This window comes from Gopherus flavomarginatus, chromosome 1 (assembly GCF_025201925.1).
Source record: "Gopherus flavomarginatus isolate rGopFla2 chromosome 1, rGopFla2.mat.asm, whole genome shotgun sequence".
NCBI lineage: Eukaryota > Metazoa > Chordata > Testudines > Testudinidae > Gopherus > Gopherus flavomarginatus.
The window spans coordinates 22805750-22828096 of NC_066617.1; the positions used below are offsets into that span (position 1 = coordinate 22805750).

At 41.5% G+C, this 22347-nt stretch overlaps 1 protein-coding gene across 4 annotated transcripts in view; it reads left to right on the forward strand.

Annotated features, from left to right (window-relative positions):
• Positions 1-22347, forward strand: part of CACNA2D1 (calcium voltage-gated channel auxiliary subunit alpha2delta 1) — a 613296-nt gene that overhangs the window by 465113 nt on the left and 125836 nt on the right. For all 4 annotated transcript variants that reach the window (XM_050936798.1, XM_050936799.1, XM_050936801.1 and 1 more), the window contains exons 10-11: positions 7973-8131; positions 16421-16525. In XM_050936798.1, coding sequence (XP_050792755.1) covers positions 7973-8131; positions 16421-16525 — 264 coding nt within the window. The remainder of the gene's footprint in view (positions 1-7972; positions 8132-16420; positions 16526-22347) is intronic.

Below are 22347 nucleotides of genomic sequence, written 5' to 3' on the forward strand. Positions count from 1 at the left end.
TACTTCCCACTAAATTGATTAAATTATCTTCACAGCACCCTCATGAGATGAAGATATTATTATCCCCATTTTATAGTTTGGGAGCTGAGGCACTGAGAGATGAAGGACAAAAGTATCCATTAATTTTGAGTACCTAATTTGGAATGTCTAGGATCTAGTTAGAGTACTTAGCATTATATACTCCATCTGATCAAAGTACAGCTCCCATTGACTTCAGTTGCAGCTGTGAGTGTTCAGAACTTCTCTAAATTAGACCCAAAGGTCTCAGGTCAGGCACCAGAAAATGAGGAACTCACAGAATTAATGACTATCTGTATACAGTTTGGTTTAAGTGACATTCCAAGTATCACATAGGAAGCCAATGGCAGAGTCAGGGATAGAATCTGGTTCTCCAGGGCAGCATTTCATTGCCTTAACCATGAGACCATTCTTTCTCTTCCTGCAATTCCTTGCTTCACTTTCCACACGCCTTCCAAATTCTGCACCTAAGAAGGCGAAGGTCGTACAAACAACAGCCAGTTCTGATTTGTCCCCTGTGCAGATCCATCCTGTATACTTAATGAGCCAGGGGGCTGTGTAAGAATTAGTATGTAAGCATGTAAGATAGCATAGATTCATAGACTCATAGACTCTAGGACTGGAAGGGACCTCGAGAGGTCATCGAGTCTAGTCCCCTGCCCTCATGGCAGGACCAAATATTGTCTAGACCATCCCTGATAGACATTTATCTAACCTACTCTTAAATATCTCCAGAGATGGAGATTCCACATGTTAAACCTTAATTCAGATATTTCCTAATTATTGAGTGCTTGACTTGGCAACCCTAATATTCTTTCAACATAGTTTTTGTGAGTATAATTTCCTAGGTTTTTTAAAAAAAAGCAAATTAGACATTAGAAATTGTATCATGTAGCATCTATTAACACCCACGTGGGTCATCTACCAGGGTCCAGTGTTCCCTCTAATATTTTAAGTTCATGAGTGGAATGAATTTTGTTATGTGCACCAATATGGAGGTGATGTGTGTGGGGGATGGGACTGAGGGATTCAGAGTGTGGGAGGGGGCTCAGGGCTGGAGCAGAGGTTGGGATGCAGGCTTTGGCTGGGGATGTGGATTCTAGGGTCATGGGGTGGGTCTGGGAATGAAGGGTTTGTGGTGCAGGAGGGAACTGAGGTTTGGGGCAGAAGTATAGGGAGTGAGAGCTCCGGATGGGGGTGAAGGCTCTGGGGTGGGGCTGGGGATGAGGGGTTTGAGGTGCGGGAGGGGGCTCTGGGCTGGGAAAAGGGGTCCGGGTGCGGGCTCTGGGGTGGGGCTGGGGATGAGGGTTCTTAGTGTTGGGGTTCTCAGGAATTGGTCTGTTTTGGCCAAATTTGAGCAGAGTTTCACAGGGACAGTGGAAGACACATCCCTGACACAAAGGCCATTCCTGCCAAATGTCAAGCCCCATTCCAAAGTCTGGGAATGCTAGAGCTCCTCAAAGAAAAGATCACCCAAATCAATATAGCACAACAATATAAGAATAGTCATACTGGGTCAGACTAATGGCCCATTTAGCCCAGTATTCTAGAGTCTCTGATATTGCCCACTGCCAGATGTTTCAGGGAGAATGAGAACAGGGAAATTATAGAGTGATCCATCCATTCCCAGCTTCTGGCAGTTGGAAGTTTAGGGATACCCGGAGCATGGAGTTGTGTCCCTGATCATCTTGACTAATAGCCATTGATGGACCATGAATTTATCTAGTTCTTTTGTAAACCCAGTTATACTTTTGGCCTTCACAATGTCCATTGGCAACAAGTTCCACCGGTTGATTGTGTATTGTGTGAAGAAGTACTGCCTTCTGTTTCTTTTAAACCTGCTACCTATTAATTTTAAGTGGATGACCCCTAGTTCTTGTATTATGTGAAGGAATAAATAACACTCCCTTATTCACTTTCTCCATCCAATTGATGATTGTATAGACCTTTATCATATTTCCCCTTTAGATGTTTCTTTTCTAAGCTGAATAGTCCCAGTCATTTAATTTCTCCTTGTATGGAAGTTGTTCCAGATCCCTCATCATTTTTGTTGCCCTTCTCTCCACTTCTTCCAATTCTAATATATTTTTTTTGACATGACACAACAAGAACTGCACACACCATTCAAGGTGTGGGCGTGCCATGGATTTATATATAATGGCATTATATTTTGTATCTAATTATCTATCCCTTTCCTAGTGGTTCCTAACATTCTCTTAGCCTTTTTTGAATGCTGCAATACATCAAGTGGTTATCATCAGGGAACTGTCCACATCCTAGATCATTTGAGTGATAATAGCTAATTTAGACCCCTCCATTTGGTATGTATAGTTGGAGTTATTTTTTCCAGGTCCATAATTTTATAATTATCAACACTGAATTTTATCTGCCATTTTGTCATCCAGTCACACAGTTCAGTGAGATCCCTTTGTAACTCTTCTCAGTCAGCTTTGAACTTAACTATCTTGAGTAATTTTGTATCATCTGGAAATTTTGCCACCTCACTGTTCACCCCCTTTTTCCAGATCATTTATGAATGTGTTGAACAGCATTGGTCCCATTACAGATCCTTGGGGGACCTTGCTACTTACATCTCTACATTGTGAAAACTGACCATTTATTCCTGCTTTTTTCTAACTTTTTTTTAATCAGTTATTGATCCATGAGAGGATCTTCCCTCGAATCCCATGGTTGCTTAATTTGCTTAAGAGCCTTGCATGAGGGACCTGGTGAGGGATATATTTTTCACTAGTTTTGTTTTTCTAAATGGCTGAAATGTCTTGGCTGAAACTTTTTTTAAAAAGCAGACTAAGGTTGACACCCAGCATATAACATTTCAGCCTGAACAGTTAAAATTTGGCAACGTTCCAAGTAACTGAGAACAGGTTTTTATAATGCAAAGAGACGGGTAATAATATTAAGTGGCACTGCTGCTAGCCCTGCCTATAGTAGATAACATAGATACCCACAGTATAAACAATTGCTTCACAGTAAATGAAATCCACAGCTAAACTATTCATAGACTCATAGACTCTAGGACTGGAAGGGATCTCGAGAGGTCATCGAGTCCAGTCCTCTGCCCTCATGGCAGGACCAAATACTGTCTAGACCATCCCTAACAGACATTTATCTAACCTACTCTTAAATATCTCCAGAGATGGAGATTCCACAACTTCCCTAGGCAATCTATTCCAGTGTTTAACTACCCTGACAGTTAGGAACTTTTTCCTAATGTCCAACCTCAATCTCCCTTGCTGCAGTTTAAGCCCATTGCTTCTTGTTCTATGATTGGAGGCTAAGGTGAACAAGTTTTCTCCCTCCTCCTGATGACACCCTTTTAGATACCTGAAAACTGCTATCATGTCCCCTCTCAGTCTTCTCTTTTCCAAACTAAACAAACCCAATTCCTTCAGCCTTCCTTCATAGGTCATGTTCTCAAGACCTTTAATCATTCTTGTTGCTCTTCTCTGGACCCTCTCCAATTTCTCCACATCTTTCTTGAAATGCGGTGCCCAGAACTGGACACAATACTCCAGTTGAGGCCTAACCAGCGCAGAGTAAAGCGGAAGAATGACTTCTCGTGTCTTGTTTACAACACACCTGTTAATGCATCCCAGAATCACGTTTGCTTTTTTTGCAACAGTATCACACTGTTGACTCATATTAAGCTTGTGGTCTACTATGACCCCTAGATCTCTTCTGCCATACTCCTTCCTAGACAGTCTCTTCCCATTGTGTATGTGTGAAACTGATTGTTCCTTCCTAAGTGGAGCACTTTGCATTTATCTTTATTGAACTTCATCCTGTTTACCTCAGACCATTTCTCCAATTTGCCCAGATCATTTTGAATTTTGACCCTGTCCTCCAAAGCAGTTGCAATCCCTCCCAGTTTGGTATAGTCCGCAAACTTAATAAGCGTACTTTCTATGCCAACATCTAAATCGTTGATGAAGATATTAAAGGCATAGTGAAAATAAATAAATGTAAACAAGAATAATGGGAAAAGATTCCATAGTTGTAAATTATAGATTTTGTGTTGGAGAAAAATGTCATCCTCTTCATTGCACACACACTCATGCTACCTATATACCCTATGAATCAACATGTTTCTACAATATTTAGTGTACTTGAATGAATAGTACAGAATGATCATAAAATGTAAGCACATTGTATTTTTGTCTTCCATGTAATGCAAATGAGTGAACAGATTTTGCAAAAACTTGATATTTGCAAATATTAATAACCTGACTCACTCCCTGAACAGATGTCTATGGTAGCTTTATCGTGATTATAAATTAAAATTTGCCTAAATTCATTGTTGGTAGGAAAATGGTAACTACAGACAGCTAAACTAATTAGACCTATAAAATAATTAGAGAGACTGCTATCTCCGCAGTGTATGGTGTTGGGATTTTTCATGCAACCAAATCCTGAAATGAACCATAAAACATTTTGCTCTGATCAGAGCACAGAGGATGTTTTTTTTAATACCATGTACAAAATGTTTAAAACACAAAATATTGTCGCTTTTGAGAATGACGACAGAGCTTGGCATCCTAATAAGATTATGTACCAATATTTCTTCTATGCTTAGAGCTATAATTAATAATGTGTATCTCCTGCTTGCATTGTGTATACATATATATTCAAAAATAGTAGGACACAAATGTCAAATGAATATAGTGTGTTGCATGTATTTGAACAATTATTCAAATAGTTGACTGGCTATGATATATTCCTCCAACACATCAGAAATAACATCTGAGTGGCATTCAAACTGTTTGTGCTATTAGGTTATCTCTGTATCTATTTATCTCGTTTCAAGTACAAGTGAATGTTTGCAGTCATTGACACACACAAGATATATATGCTATCCATCCATGTACAGTCCCGAGTGATGTTTGTATTTTTCTTCCAGAGGTTCTTTCTCTTTAGTTTTATGCTTTTATTTATCAGTCTCAGTTGTCTGATATAAGAAAAGGACTTGATGGTTCAAGAATAAACTTTAGAATCTGACTTTCAGTGACTTTCCGTCATAAAAAGATTGTTATACTGAAAGGAGCTGACAACACAAACAAAAATCAAAGTTAAGATGGGTAATTAAAGTTAATGCTATATCCTTAATTGTAATGAACTGTGACCACCGGAATGTGCAAACACTATACCAATCAATGGAGACTCAATCTTCAAATCACCACCACTAAATCCAGAGGCTTCTGTGAACAACAGGAGCTCTCTTAGTTGTGAAAAAGAGGAAGCTGGTATAGTCAGTGCATCTAACTACTAAAAGGAGACGCTTATAAAATTCTATACTCTAGGTTGGTATATTATACACGGATAGAGGCGCAGCAGAGAAAACTTTTTTTTTTGGTAGGGTGTCACCAAATTCCTGTAGGGTTGTAGGAATCTCTTTTTGGTTTGGACCTGCATGGATTTTGCACCCCTGAATTTTGCTTTGATTTCTGGGTACAAGTGAACCATTAAAACTAGAAATTCCTGATCTGGGGTTTAAACACTTTATAACCAATGAGTTTTATAATGTTTACACCAAATATAACAACTTGGCAGGTTTGCTCAGAATTCCACTAGAATCAGGCGTTTTGTCCTGTTTAGGAGTCTGGGATGTGTGTAAAATTTTTGCACATCTTTAATATTTATCCATTATATATGTGTTCTGTTAGCACCTGGATAAAATGGGGTGTGTTTATAAACTGGCCCTCTGAATTTCTTTATTTCTTTGGTTTAAATTAAACCTGTTGTGTCAGAAAAATAAGTTTTTGGAGTTTTAATTTTGAATTTATCATACAGTAAGAAAATAGAAATAGTTTGAGCATCCCAGCTAAATATGTAAAATCACTGGTCAAAATCTCCTCTTATTTACTTACCCTGAGTGCAGCACAAATGGTCTGAATAGAGGTGTTCAGGATGTAAGAACAGATTTAAACTCCTGGGGCTTGATTCTCAGTTATGCTAAGGTGACTTTACATGACTGGCATTCTCTTTAAGGCCCCATACACTGCTAGAGTGGTAGAAAAGAGCTTTAGTGAGAATTTTAAAGCATATAAAATGGCAAAAAGTATCTGTTGTACCTAGTATTTATGTTCAGTCAAACCAATTAAAATTTTTTTGGGCAGGAAAATGTTTTTTTGGTAATATGTGTCAACTGTACTTGTTTTTGAATGTAAAAGAGATTTTCAGGCAATATGGGGCACTGTTTGTACTACTGCTAGCGCAGTGGTGTCCAAAGGCATATCTGTGGCTCATAGGTGCTACTGGAATACACGATATGTCACCATATACAGGACCAAATTTCAAAGAGGTCACAAAATAACCTCCACTTGAGCAGGCAAAACTTTATACATACAAGCATTTGGCATGTATATACACCTCTTCCTCGATATAACGCTGTCCTTGGGAGCCAAAAAAATCTCACCGGGTTATAGATGAAACTTGTTATATTGAACTTGTTTTGATCCACCGGAGTGCCGAGCCCCGCCCCCCACCCCTGGGAGCACGGCTTTACCGCGTTATATCCAGCTTGTAATATTGGGTGGCATTATATCGAGGTAGCAGTGTATTTGATCACTGCGACATGAGTGCTAGAAGTTACTAAATGCTCGGATCTCCCACCTATCATGGGTGATAGTGCTAAAAAATAAAAGCATGTGCATAGTACACAAATGGAAGCCTGGTTTTAAAATTGCCTTGTTATGTATATCTATACTGTGAGGTGCTTAATTTTGCCAAGAGTGTTTTGTATTTTGGCGGGCCATATATAGCAATTGTTCTTGATTTGCATCTCCCATTGTGTGATGATAGGTTTTGAGATGGGCCAGCTGATTTGGATAGAATAAGAAGCAACCTAAAACTTGACTCTCAACTTTTCCAAGGAGTAAAAGTTTCAAGAAACTTTCAACCTTTTTCCCCCAATTATTTTTTTTATTATTTTATTTCATTTTTTCTATGCCTCTGAACCTTCTACTTTATTTCGACTGGTAAGGCCTGTACCAAAGGCCACTGAAACTCCAGTAAGAGTTTTTCTGCTTATTTCAGTGAGCTTTGGACCTGACCTTAGAAGTAAAGGACTGAATATCCATTTTCATAGAATCATAGAAATGTAAATCTGGAAGGGACCTCAGGAAGTTTTCAAGTCCATCCTTATGCATTGTGGCAATGCCAAGTGAACTTAGATCATCCCTGACAGGTGTTTGTCCAGCCTGTTATTAAAATCCTCCAGTGATGAGGATTCCACAAGATCCCTTGGAAGCCTATTCCAGAGCTCAATTACCATTATAATAGGAAAGTTTTTCCTAATATCTAATCTAAATCTCTCCTGCTGCAGATTATCCCCATTACTTCTTGTCCTACCTTCAGTGGACTTGGAAAACAATTGATCACTGTCCTTTGTAAAACAGCCTTAACATATTTGAAGACTGTTATCAGGTCCCCTCCACCCACAGTCTTCTTTTCTGATGACTGAACTTTCCCAGTTTTTTTAACTTTTCCTCATAGGTCTGGTTTTCTAAACTTTTTATCATTTTTGTTTCTCTCCTCTGGACTCCCTCCAGTTTGTCCACATCTTTCCTTAATCGTGGTGCTAGAATTGGACACAGTAACTCCAGCTAAGGCCTCACCAGTGCCAAGTAGCACAGTACAGGCCTCACTGGGCACTACACTTTATGAAAGATGTGTACAAATTGGAAAGAGTTGCAACATTTGCTGCCCAGATTTGAAGTTTCAAGAGACTTTGATGTTTTGGATAAAGTTGTGATAAGTATCCAAATGTTTGTGTGCGTTATTGCATCATCTGAATCTTTTCAGGATCACCCATTTCTAAGAGTTGCATGTATGGACTGAAGGCAGCTTCTGGCCCTCAGCACTTAGAAATATAGAGCAAAATAGGAAATTAAGCCAACGTTATTGGCTTTAATATTCATTTTTACTTATTTTGCAGTTTAACAATAATGCTCAGAACGTCAGTTGCTTTAATCATCTTGTCCAAGCTAATGTGAGGAACAAGAAGAAACTGAAAGAGGCAGTCTACAAAATCTCAGCTAAAGGAATCACTGACTACAAGAAAGGCTTTATCTATGCTTTTCAACAGCTGCAAAATGTAAGTATTACGAAGTTTTCCCTCTGTGCTTTTATACTATTGATCCTTGGTAATAGAACTTTAATGTCCAAATGGTCACTTTGAATGCTCCACAAGCAGTAAACAGTGTGATATATTTTCTGATGCAATTACGTAGCAAGCAAATGTATCCCTTCAGCATGCTTTCCCTTAGTAGAGCTCCACTCAGCTTGATTTGTTAAGATTTGTGAAGGGGAAACTTGTTTGTCACTGTTATGTACTGTATGTATGTTTTTGTTTCACTTTGGGCTTCTTTTTTCAATGGGTTTCTCTCCCAGTTGTCACATGGCTTCAATACTGGCTGCATTGCTGCCAGTTTTCAAAGAAGAAAGTATGTTATTGCATCTCAGATTAATATTTCAATTATACGCTGGTTTAGAGTGTCTCTCGGTCATGTTTAATGTATCTACCTTTCCTGATTTTATTTATTTTATACCTAGTGCATGCTTGTCTGGTTGTAAAGAGGTATTAGCTGGCAGAGGGATATTGGGTCGTAGAAAGAGACTGTTCCAAACTATTTTAAACATGGAAAGGAAAAAGGAATCAGTCTCACCAGGGGGGAATGGTTCCATCTTTTGATTGTTACCTATTCCCATATTGCACCCACACAGTGTCTGTCTAAATAATATTGCCCACTTGCCATAATCCGTTTATTTACTACTGTCTCTTTTTAAAATATTTAATGTACATAATCAAAATACTTGTATAGTTCATAATATTAACAACTATGGGACAGCTCTTCAGATGACATAAATGGAGCTATGCCAGTTAACACCATCTTATTATCTGGCTTACTAGACAGAATGGGCTGAATTCATTCCTGGTGAAACTTTATTGACTCTGATGATCTCCTTCAACAGAGGTTAGTCTCTTTCTCTCCTCACCAGCTACATGCTGGACCTAGGCACCTCTCCTGGCATGCTGTATCATGCCATGGGAACAGAGCTGGTTGGAGAATTTCCATCCAACTGAAATTTTGATGGAAAAAAATCAGTATAATATTTGCAAGAATATTTTCTGACCAACTCAGTGTGAGTGGGATAAAGGATTCAATGCCCTCTGCAGCTGATTATATGAAACTTTAAGCAGAAGGTTAAAATAACTATTTAAATCTTTTAGTCCAACTTGAGACTTCTGTCACTTCTGTCCCTCTCTGACTGTGGGCATGTTAGAGCAATAACAGGAGAATGCTAGAGTGAGTTTTGTTTAGAGCTGTACGTTCCTCAGAGCAGAGACACTCTGTGGGTTATAGAGTAGCAGCCGTGTTAGTCTGTATCCGCAAAAAGAACAGGAGTACTTGTGGCACCTTAGAGACTAACACATTTATTTGAGCATAAGCTTTCGTGGGCTACAGCCCTTTTCATCGGCTGCATGTAGTGGAAAATACAGTGGGAATATATATATATATATATATATATATATATCCACACAGAGAACATGAAACAATGGGTGTTACCATACACACTATAAGGAGAGGGATCAGTTAAGGTGAGCTATTATCAGCAGGAGAGAAAAAGAACTGTTTGTAGTGGTAATGAAAATGGCCCACTTTTGTGCCATTACACAAAGTAAAACTATTTCACCAGGCTTATCCCCCCCAACCCTTTACAGTTCCTTACATCTCCTTGTCAATTGCTGGAAATATATATATATATATATATATATATACCTCCCTACTGTATTTTCCACTAAATGTGTCCGATGAAGTGGGCCTGTAGCCCACAAAAGCTTATGCTCAAATAAATGTGTTAGTCTCTAAGGTGCCACAAGTACTCCTGTTCTTTCTGTGGGTTATGTTTGGAACAGCACTGAGTATATTCTTAGCACTTAAATAATCACTAGAAAATAGTAATAGAAGTTTTAATTTGAAAGTAATGAATTCAGCAGAGTCACAAGATGCACTTGTTCTCAAAGCTACATGCAGGGGTAAAGAGAAATAAAATACTGCAAGAAGACAGGTCGGCTTTGTAATAAATTCCAAGGATGCTAAATATTTTTAAACGTCAAGGACTTATAATAATTGCGCAGGCTGTGGATGACGACCACTTGAACTCACTCTCACACTTAAGCAAGTGTTGACTTCTTTCTGGCTACGGGAAAATTGCTTTCTAGAAATATGACTGGATGAAAATAAATATTTTAATATCATCTTTGAAATAAATTAAGGCACTTCACTAGTAATATGGATGTGCTGATTTGTGAGCCACTGTTATCTGCTGTTCTTCTCTGTTATATTTGCAAAGGAATCTTTACTCAATGTTCTTTAGATTTGGTGGATCAATTAATTTTTACCCTTTTGTAATGAATACTACAGCAGGAATTGTTCTGTAAATCACTTTGTGGCCTATTGTGATTCCAAGTAGGAGGCTTTTGCACTGCTTTTCTTTCTCCTTCCCCAATGACATGAAAACTCATTGTGCAAGATGCATTCATAGATTTTAATGCACCAAGCTATATTCCAGACATACAGGTAAGGGAACTCAATTTTTAGGAGTGTGATAAGGAGTGTGATAATTATTTCAAAGTGAAACAATTTTATCCACAAAATGAATGTGGTAGCACGTTCATTTAAAAAAAAAAAAGATGGCTAGCTACTTGCTTAAACTTAGTTGAAGTTTAAAAATATAAAATAAAATAAAGAATGAAAGATACAATTAGCATCCTAAGAGGAGAGGTCAGAAAGGATTTTTAAAATAGAGACACATCCTGTCATTATGAGCATCAAGAAAATCATAAGGGTTTCTGATGTATTTTAGCACATTTTCATCTTCATCTGAGACATGATATTACGTCTTGTCAGCTGGTAGCATGAATTCTTTAATAAACGAATCTCTGACAAGATGGATCAAATCCTACAGTGAAAATGCAGAAAAGGTGTAAATTAAACTCATGTGTAAGTTAATGATGTTTTGACTTAGTTACAAATCTCTGACACGGTGGGTGGCCAAACCATCACAGTGGGCTGGACTGTGAATTTTACAGCCAGCCCTAGCCATGTAAAGGAATCTGTGCCGTCCCTGCTGGCTCCTTGGGGTAGGAGAGGGACTGGAAATATGCTTGTTTTTCAGGGAACCCATAACAGATTCCCCCACCCCTTGTACAGACCCATACATTTGTGAGAGTGAAGCCTCCTACTCAGAGATTGTGGTGAGAGAGAGCAGAGATTAAATAGCACTCCTTTACAACACATGTTCAGTCCGACATAAGGTGCATGAGTCTGCACACAGGCAGAAGAGAGTCTTCTTTTTCCTTATGGTGCTAGGAAGTTAAGTGGGCTATGCTTAGGGTTGCCAGGGTTCCCATTTTCGACTGGAATGCCTGGTTGAAAAGGAACTCTTGCAGCTGGTTAGGTCCAGTTGGCGGTGAAATTGGCGCCCAGGGCTAAGGCAGGCTCCCTACCCACCCTGGCTCCGCGCTGCTCCCGGAAACAGATGCCAGATCTCTGTGTTCCCTAGGCGCTGGGGAAGTTAGGGACTGGGAGGCCCTGCGCACTGCCCCTCCTCTAGTACCAGCTCCGCAGCTCCCATTGACTGGGAACCATGACCAATGGGAGCTGAAGGGGGAAGGAGGGTGGTGCCTGCAGGTGCAAAGATAGTGTGCACAGCTACCTGGCCGCCCATGCACCTAGAGGCCACAGGGACCTGGTGGACATTTCCTTGGAGCCAGGGCTGCCCAGAGCGGGGGCAAGTGGGGCAATTTGCCCGGGCCCACGGGGCGCTGAGAATCCTTTCCCTGGCTACTCACCCAGTGGCAGTCCGGGACTTCGGCAGCACTTCAGCAGCGGGCCCTTCACTCACTCCGGGTCTTCGGCGGCGGATCCTTCAGTGCTGCCAAAGATGCAGAGTGAGTGAAGGACTCACCACCTCTGCAGACTCGGAGCGCCACCCAGTGAGTACAAGCGCCCCAGCGGGTGGCACCTTTTTTTATGTCCACTCCACCGCTTTGCCTCAGGCCCCCTGAATCCTCTGGGCAGTCCTGCTTGGAGCTGCGGTAAGCGCTGCTGGGACCCTGCATCCCGGCCCATCCCAGAGCCCCCTCCTGCACACCCTAAAACCCTCATCCCCAGGCCCACTCCCAGCCAGAGTTCTCCCCTCCCGCACTCCAACCCCCTGCCCCAGCCCGGAGTCCCCTCCCGCACCTCAAACCCCTCATCCCCGGCCCCACCCCAGAGCCTACACCTCCTGCCGGAGCCCTCACCCCATGCACCTCAAACCCCTGCCCCAGCCCAGTGAAAGTGAGTGAAGGTAGGGAAGAGTGAGCGACGGCGGGAGGGGGCATGGAGCAAGCAGGGTTGCGGCCTCAGAGAAGGGAAGGGTGTGGGGGTGGCCTTGGAGAAGAGGGTGTTTGGTTTTGTGTGATTAGAAAGTTGGCAACCCCAGCTGTTGTATAAACTTGCTCACTAACAGGGTGTTCATGAAGATAAACCAAGAGGAAAAGCTCCTCTTGTAGTTGCTTAGACCACCACACAAAGGGACTCTAGGGAAACAGGAAAGGTGTGGTAGTACAGAATAACACATCACAATGCAGAAGATTACTGTTAATATATAGCAAATTGCCAATATTGCAAAATATAATACATATCTATATTTAGATATGAACAATATATCGCCAATATTGCAAAATGTATAGTTAAATATAAAATAGAACATCTAGTTATATTTAAACTAAACAGAATGTACTCGTATGATTCTTGTATTTATAGCAATATATTTGATAAAGTATGCAGATAATTATATATGCTGGAGGAAATTCTACTCTAAGTGGCATTAATGTTAATGCAGAGTAAACTCCGTTTATAGCAATGTGAGGAAAGATTCTGTCCCAACACACACGAACCCATTGTTGTATATCAGTTATATAAACACGAATCGGATGTAAATATAATGCTTTAATATGGCTGTGGTATGAAGCATACATTTTGAATACATTATTATATTTAAATAATACACATAGGTACCAGTTTCATACCACTTCTTGACAGTAGGTTGTCCTGCAGCCACTGGGGGGGGCACTTCTTTTTACTGGCAGAACCCCCTTTTCCATCACCCTTTCAGCAAGAGAGTGCAGGTAGATCTCCTTTGCCCTAGTGAAAGTAACAAAGCTGTACCTCAAGATGCATACATGAGAAACTACAGCAACCAGCCAATACTAATATAATCACCATCCTCCCTTCCCGCTCCTTCTCCCCATGGTTTCAACCACTCATTACACCCTGATCTGGTAAAGATTTCTATTGATGAGATTGCAAGTGACAATGGCAGGGGACCATCTTTTAATCTCTGTTTGTATATTGTTGGGTCTCCAGTCCTGATTGGCTAATAAAAATCTAAGTTTCCATTACATCTGTCACTTCTATCGAAGCACCATAGTACATGTGCTAATAGTCCCACTGTAGCTCTTTTGGGATAGAGACAGTAAAATATTTTGCACACTTATGATGTTATATAGATGCACACTAGATGTCTAACTTTAAACCACCAAGTAAGTCAGTACAGATTTTGGCCCAGTAGAACAAGGACCAAATCTGCTTTACCTTACTTGTGTAGGTTGTCCTTTTAAATCAATGGAACACCTTGTGAAAGTAAGGTTGCCAGGATTTGGGCCTCCAGTCAATTATTTTTGTGGTACCCTTATGAATTTATTTTGGAACGTCTATTAAATCATTAAGCAGATAGATGTTTTTTCAATATTTATAAAGTACCTGTTCTAATTTTATTACTTTTTTTAATATAAAAGAGCAGCAGCCCAAAGCAATGTATCGTATATAATATTTTACAAGCAAAAGTGATCCTGCAGTTTTTATTTCCAAATGAAACTTATAGTGCTGACAAGAGTGATATTAATGCAATGATTTCAAATTTCCTTATTCATCATTACTGGTAAGAAAATTCATAAGGCTCAGTTCTGTCCTTCATTAGACAGAGATGCCTCTTGAAAACTGAGCTTCTGATGTCAAAAGGTCGTAAAGAATTAGTTTTAGTAAAAATGCAGTAATAGCAAGTAAAGAATTTTGATTTCTTAATACCAGGAATTTGGTGAGCATACTATAGAATTATACAATAAAGTAGCTATATTCGTGCTCATCAATTAACCAGTGAGGACTAGATCGTTCCATTATGGTTTCTTCTCTGTTAGGGACATTGCATAGCTTCAGCACCCCAGGAACATACTGCTGGATGATTTGTGATGCAGAGGGTCAGAATTTCTTCTCACTTCTTCCTTGTTTTTGTTGTAGAGAAAGTTACTTCACCTTTTCTCATGAGCAGCTTGCTTCTCCCAGTTGCTCTGCCAGCTACATTGGCTACTGAATTAGGGATCTGAGATAGGGCTTCTCCCACTCCCATACCCTCCTGCCCTGTTTGCAGAGAGGAATCGGGGGTGCGCAGCACCTCCCCTCCACTGGTGCTGCAATTGATCAAGAGACTCAGAGGAGCAGGGGTTTTCTTGTTCCTCCAAGTAGCCAGGTAACCTTGGTGAAAACCTATCCCATTTTGTGTAAGCCTGCAAAACGTGCTTTGAGTGTAAAAGAAAAAAAAGTCAGCAAAAATAAATGAAGAGAAAAGCTGAGCTGATTCTAAAGAAAGGAAAAAAAAGTAAAACAAAACAAAGTCCTGAGTTTGTAAGGCTTAAACCTAAGAGGTGGTAAGGCCAGGGCCGGTGCAAGGAAGTTTTGCGCCTTAGGCGAAACTTCCACCTTGCACCCCCCACCCAGCTAACCCCCCCCCTACAGCAGCTAACTCAGCCCCCCCCCGGAGCCTCCCCGCAGCAGATACCTCCCCCCCCACAACAGCTAACTCCTCTCCCCGTCCCCCCACGGCAGCTAACCCTGCCTGGGGAGACTTCGCCCCCACCACGGCAGCTAACCCCGCCTGGGGAGACTTCCTCCCCCGCCAAAGCAGCTAACCCTGCCTGGGGAGACTCCCCCGCCCCCACCACGGCAGCTAACCCTGCCTGGGGAGACTTCCCCCCTCTTCCCTCCCCTCTGCCACAGTAGCTAACCCTGCCTGGGAGACCTCCCGCCGTGGAAGCTAACCCTTCCTGGGTAGCCCGCCCCAGCTCACCTCGGCTCCGCCTCCTTCACTGAGCACGCTGGCGCTGCTCTAATTCTCCTCCGTGCCCAGGCTTGCGGCACTGATTGGAGGAGACTTAGAGCTGGGCTGTGTGCTCAGCGGAGGAGGCAGAGTGGCGGTAAGCTGGGGCAGGGAGCTGTTCCCCTGTGCGTCTCCCACGTTACTGCGGGTAGCCTTCCCTGCGCGACCCCCCACCCAGCTCACCTCCACTCCACCTCCTCACCTGAGGGGACTTTTAGGTGCCCCCAACCACTAGACGCCCTAGGCGGCCGCCTGTTTTGCCTAAATGGTTGCACTGGCCCTGGGTAAGTTCACTGGGAGCTGAGTGGTAATTTATTTACCTCAGATCTTCAGTTTAAGGACCAAATGAGTGGCCAGAGAGTTTGACCGTCTCAGCACTTGGGATCCCAACTTGAGACATGCTCTGGAAATTTGGCTTCAAATTTCCAGAGCGTGGGAGGAAAGAGGGAGTCAGGTCCTCTTCTCTGAATTGCATATGCAAGATATCCACTGTCTGAGTCACATTCAGGCATCCAGTGAAGAGAATTTGGGAGCAGGATTTAATCTGCATGTTTTGTTTTAACAAATATGCAATTTACCTTCACCCCAAATAACCCTATTCCATGCAGATCCCTTATGCTTCTTTGGGTGGAACATACCTGATTACCACAATGTTGCTTTTTGTCAGATTTGAGGTGTACCATAATTTGGCTTTTAAAGGGTGAGGGAAAGTTTCTTTCAGAACTGATGCACTAATAATACTAATATCTTGGTGACAAAAAGCAGGATATATACTAGAAATACTATATTGAACACAGACTTATTGGGTGAAATCCTAGGTCCATTGAGGTAAGCAGAAGCTTTGACATTCTCCGTTGCTGGGTCCCAGAGCCTCCCTCCAGCCCAAGCTGGAAGATCTATGCTGCTGTTTTATAGCCCCTCAGCCCAAGCTCACACAAGCCCCAGTCAGCTGACCAGGGCTAGCCGGGGGGCTGTTTCATTGAAGTGTAAACATATCCAGTGACGTCAGGTTTTAACCATTAATACTTAAATAATGTGCTTTTCTCTGCACAATGCATAAAAAAGAGGCATTCCGTCTCCTTCAGAGCTGAACCGTGTTTCTGGGAACTATATTGCACTTCTGCATTTTTTTTTTTGAGAGCCAGAACTAAAATCATACTTCTCTTTGAATCTCTTACAGCACAGTGGCTCTAGAGCTAATTGCAATAAGATCATTATGTTGTTTACTGATGGTGGTGAAGAGAGAGCACAAGAGATTTTCAACACATACAACAAAGACAAAAAAGTAAGTGGCATTTACAAGGCTTTTGTATGAAGATACCTAATTGGTACATTTAGGTGGTTTCTGGAAAAAAAAAAACTTGGGTTTTGTAAGTGTTCAAAATAACTGGTATGTTTGATATGCAAGTATTGAATAATACACCATCAGAAGTTTTCCCAGTTAACAATATTGGTATGAAAATATGATGGAATTATTAAATAATATTTTGCATTCATACACTGCCTGCCACCTGTGGATCTCAAAGCTTTTACTCCTGGGAGAATTCTGCCCCAATATATAAAAAATTCTGCACCAAAAAGATTAAAAATCCTGCGCACAATATTTTAAAATTCTACAAAATTCTGCATATTTTATTTGTCAAAATAACACAATATAAGCACACCAGTTTCAATGATTTTGGTAATTTTATTTCAAAATACCTGTCAGCAAGTATGTAACTATACAGACAAAAAAGATTCAGGGAATGTTTTTTAACAAATAGTTCCCTTACTAGGCATATTCATACAGAACTCTGAGGAATAATTCATTTAATCTGCAATTCAGAAATGTATTTCAGAAGCAGTGCACAGGCTTTGGGGAACCCAGGGGAACAGAGGAGCTGAGGGAAGTAATTTCTGGGAAGGAGCCTGGGAGTGAACCTGGAGGGTTCTTGGGTGTGGGTGGGAGAAGATTGGAACAGGTTTTTTTTTGTAGGGGAGGGACTGTTGGGGAGCCTCCACCATGTAGACCCTGGCTGACCCGTAGTCTTTCCCAATCAGTCAGACACATCTCCCCTGTCCCCGTGTGTCCCTGCACCCTCACTCCACCACCCCCACCTCTCAGCATCCCTCCACCCCCACTCCCATTCAGCGTCTGTCCCAGACTGTTCCCCCACTGGAGCTTCTGAACTCCAGTCTATGTGATCCCCAAGCAGCACCATGTACCCATTCTGTTTTTTGTCACCCCCATGTCCTGGCCCCGGAGGCAGGGCACTATGAGGGATGTAGCCTCTGCTCTCTCCCTATTGACTGCTGACTGCCATGGCCAGAGAGTGGTGAGTCTGCTGCCTTTGCTCTGGTGCCACATCAGCTCTTATTGGGCAAAACGCATAACAGCAGAGCCTCTCCAGCAGAATGTATTTTCTGCAGAGAAAAAAATCTGCAGGACACATGGATTCTGTGCATGCGCAGTGGCACAGAATTCTCCCAGAAAGTACTCTTGTAAACCATAATGCATTAAGTTTTCCTGTAACCCCAATGCTGTAGGTAGCTATTATCCCTGTACTACAAATGAAGAACATGAGATACAGGAAGATTTAGTGACTTGCTGAAGGCCACACACATCACTGCTGTGCATGTGGGGAGACACACATTTGCACACTCTCTCCCCTTTTCCCCCATTGGCATACCTGTGTTAAGCAATGAGCCTTTCGTTTTCATGACTGTATGTAACACCCATACAAAACAGACAACAGGTTAAGGGAATTTTATACATGAACATTTATTTACCTAAAGCTTTCAGGATCACAGGTTTGCAGGATTGGAACAGCTTACTAGGGGTGTGGTAGATTCTCTGTTACCTGAACTCTTTAAATCAAGATTCGAGGTCTTTTTAACAGATGTGCTATAGTTCAACCAGGAGTTATGGACTCAGTGCAGAAATCACTGTCTCAAATTCTATGAATTATGTTATTCGAGTCGTGCCGAATCCTCACTCAATATATTTCAATGTAAATGTCTTCATAATTAGAATAGTTTTAACTCTCCCAATGTCACTGATGGATCTGTAGGCAGTGTAGTGCTCATAGCTGGAAATCAGGTCCCCAACTCAGCAAGATGCTTAGTATCTTTAGCACATGAACAATCCTTTTGGCTTCAGTGGAGCTATTCATGTGCTGAATGCTGGGCATGTACCTTGCTGAATTGGGACCCAGGAATCCAGGGCCTGTTTCTGTCTCTGATGATGACTCACTGTGTGACCCTGAACAAGTTCCTTCACTTGTTTTCGGCCTAGCTCCCAATCTGCAATATGGGTATAAAGCCTCCCTCACAGCTTTAGTTAATCTTTGTGTATTACTTTGAGACTTTTGAAGGAAACCCAGTCCATAAGTACCAAGTGTTTTTGAAACTGGTAATTAACAATAAGCTACATTGCACTTACAGCTGGAGTTGTAGCCACTCAGTTCTAAGGCATACTGACTATGCAGCCTTCTCAAATTATACATGGAAATTTCATGCTATCCAGCTCTTTTCTGTGCCTGATCACATTTATTATAACACAACAAAACCTAAAGAATAGTTACTAAATGACATGGTGTGAAAGAGGCATGAACGAGTGATTCATTTCTTAGTGTTTTCCATTTGCAATTGTGTTTTAGGATTGGAAATAGGGTAAAATGTCCAGTCCTAAGAGAGGTGCAGTTTTATAATGCTAAGAAATAGAGTGTGATTCATCTCACATTGTGTCCAACTACACAAGTTTAAGAAAGACCACAAATTCCTCAGCCATGCATGGGAAATGAAATGTATGGTATTGTCCGTCGCACAGTTTGTTACTGCATACTAAATAAAATTTGTGGATGATAATGGCCACCTTGTTGGAACATATGCCGTAATTAAGCACATTTTCTGACACAATTAATTGTAATGTAAGCGACTCATACCTAAATAATTTTATAAATCTGCTGGTTTACGTTTCAGTAAATTCCAACATTCCTTTTCCTTATCTATAATGTACTAGCAAAAATGCCTGTATTACTGCTTTGCACCAAAGTGACTTTGAAAGTACAAGGAGCACAGTTTTTGACATGTGCCACTTAAAAAGTACAAGGTTTATTCAAGGAAAAAGAAAATGCTTCTTCAATCAAGTAAACATCTTCACATTCTTGAAGGTGAATTTGTGGTTGCAAAATATAATTAAAGACATTTTAAAATATATTACAGCAAAATATAGAATGAGGGTAATCAGTGATTTGTACTGGCAAATTCATCTGTCTGAACTAATACAAATAACCACACTATTGTAGCAAGTTTTTGGTGTTTCTTAAAGTAATATCTTAATGCAAAAGTTATTAGTATTAATTCAAGAGCTCATGGTCTATCTGGTGACAAGGATAAGCATTATTTCTGGAATGTTAAATGTATAAATATTTCTTTGTCTCTTTCTCAACATCTCTAATTAAAGTTTAGACTGGCAAAGGATAAAAGTAAAGCCACTGGCACATGCATTCCAAGATTAGAAAATTAATATTTGTATCTTGCAAAGAAATAGTCACAGAGAATAGTGTAGCCTTTTAAAGACTACATACTAAGCTGTGTTCAGGCAAGATATGATAAAATGTCTTACTGGTTATGATTATGGTTCTGATTCTAGTACTTTTACTCCAGTCTACATATGCCACAAGTAGTCATTGAACTTAAGATGGACTAAGTTACAAACAGAGATTCTATTCAAGATGAGTTAGGTTATCAGAATCTGCTTTGATGTATTTTTCAGTAATAGCATTACAGAGTAACAAGATGCAGCTGAACCGTGTAATGCACGCAACACAGAACCAAGTGGTGGTATCTTTTCTTGAATAATATGCATTCATGTTTGAGCATTTCTCCCTGTGCTTAGCAAAGGGGTTGTAAAAGAAAAATCTTTATGTTGTTCACGATTATAGCATAGTACAGTGAATCACTGTTACCTTGGAGATGTAACATTTTTGGCCACCAGTCTGAGACTGTGGAATGAATTCCGTGGAAGTAGGGGCCATCACAAACCTCTCCTCTTTCTACTCCGAGTGCAAGGCACATTTCTTCAACCCTTTCTTCTCTATCATAAATATACATTTAAAAAAACAAACGACACACACACTGCACGCACTTCTCTCCCTGAGGAGAGAAGGGGAGAACAAACATATGATAGATTTTAATCACATTGCTTAATGCACTACTGGAAGATGCTCAGATGCTACATTAATGACTGCAGTCTAAGAATGCCTTTATGAATAGAGGAGAATTAAAAAGAACGAGGAGTACTTGTGGCACCTTAGAGACTAACAAATGTATTTGGTCATAAGCTTCCCTGAGCTAAAACCCACTTCATCGGATGCATGGAGTGGAAAATACAGTAGGAAGATATATATAACAGTATGTAACCCTTCTGCCAGGCTGAATTGATAGCAGCAAGGGCCGAGTTCAATACATAGGGGTCCCTTCCTACAACGTAATGCAAAACCAGCTCAAGCCCCCACCCAGTGAACTGGGAAAATCTTACACACACCCCTGGGCGCTTCGAAGAGGCAATACTTCCCCTCTCACAAGCACAGAGTCTCCGTGTAACAGAAAAGGTTTAATTACATGAGATAAACAACAAGCATTAAATTGGGAGAACACCTTAACTAGAGTTCATAGACCAACCCGTGAGCAAAGACCCACCCCAGGAAATTGGGCCGCGTCCTTTTCCCTGGGCTCTTGAGTCCAGCAACCCCCAAAGATCACCCACAGTCCCAAAAGTCCCGCAACCCAAAAGTCTCTGTCCCGGGTCAGTGCAGCCCCAGAGTTCGAAAGTCTATCTGCAGAGGTCCCCCTCCCGCAGCCTGGGTAGAAAGGGCTACCTTACGTGGTCCGAGGCCAACGGCCCTGCCTCTCCGTGGAGTTCTGCTTCCGCCTTCTCCACGAACTGCTCCGCTCTACCAGCCGCTCCACTCCGCTCCTCCAGCTGTCCCCGCCAGCTGCTCTGCTCCACCAGTCGTCTCGTGATCCGCTCCAGCCGTCCCCGCAAACTGCTCGGCTACGCTCGCTCTGTGAGCCGCTCCACTCATCCCGCAGCTGCTCCGCTCTGCCAGCTGCTCTGCTCCACCAGCTGTCCCGTGATCCCTCCGTGGCTCCACAGCTGCTCCACTCCGCTCTGCCAGCTGCTCTTCTCGGCAGTATAGCTTCAGGTTCCCCCACTAGTTAGCACAGTACTCAGTGCTCTCAGCTCAGCAATTCCAGCTTTTTAGTGATTTCAGCTCACAGTAGAGGAGCCCCAGTGCTAGTGCACCATTAGCCCAAAGTAAGTTCAGTTCAGTAATCTGAATCTAGATTCTTAAGGGAACCAAAAATCAACTCTGATATTCCACAGTGGAGAGAGAAGTAGGTAGAACTGGTGCTTCTGGTTCACACAAGGAGCCTACACTACCAGCTACAGATACCTGTCCCCAGCCTCTCTCAATTCACTGGGTTTTGGAACCCATATCCCTTGTCTAGCAAGTGCTATTTAGTTGATAGTGAAACCCTTTATCATAAAACAGTTTCACAGTTCCTCATTTACTTAATCAGGGTGACAACACTTTATTCCTCCTGCCCCAATAACAAAGAAATTGGGGATCCCACAGCTGTGAAAGTAACCATTTTAGGCTGCCATGGGCTATGCTAGGCGGTGTGGATGTGCCTATGCAAACACGATCAGCCTCTGAAATTCTTTTCCACACTCACCGTAATTCACCAAGAGATGTCAGGGTAGAGCTCATCCTGCCTCTGCTTACAAGTACAGGAAAAGATGGGAGTTACCTTACCTAGTGGGCGGGTTAGTTCTAACGAGACAATTTAATTAAAGTGGGTTATTATCAACAGGATGAAAAATCACTTTTGTAATGGTAATCAGGGTGGCTCATTTCAAACAGTTGACAAGAAGGTGTGAATAACAGTAGAGGGAAATTAGCATGGGGAAATTAGATTTTAGTTTTTATAGTGACCCATCCACTCCCAGTCTTTATTCAGGCCTAATTTGATGGTGTCCAATTTGCAAATTAATTCTAGTTCTGCAGTTTCTTGTTTTTTGAAGTTTTTTGTTGTTGAAGAATTGCCACTTTTAAGTCT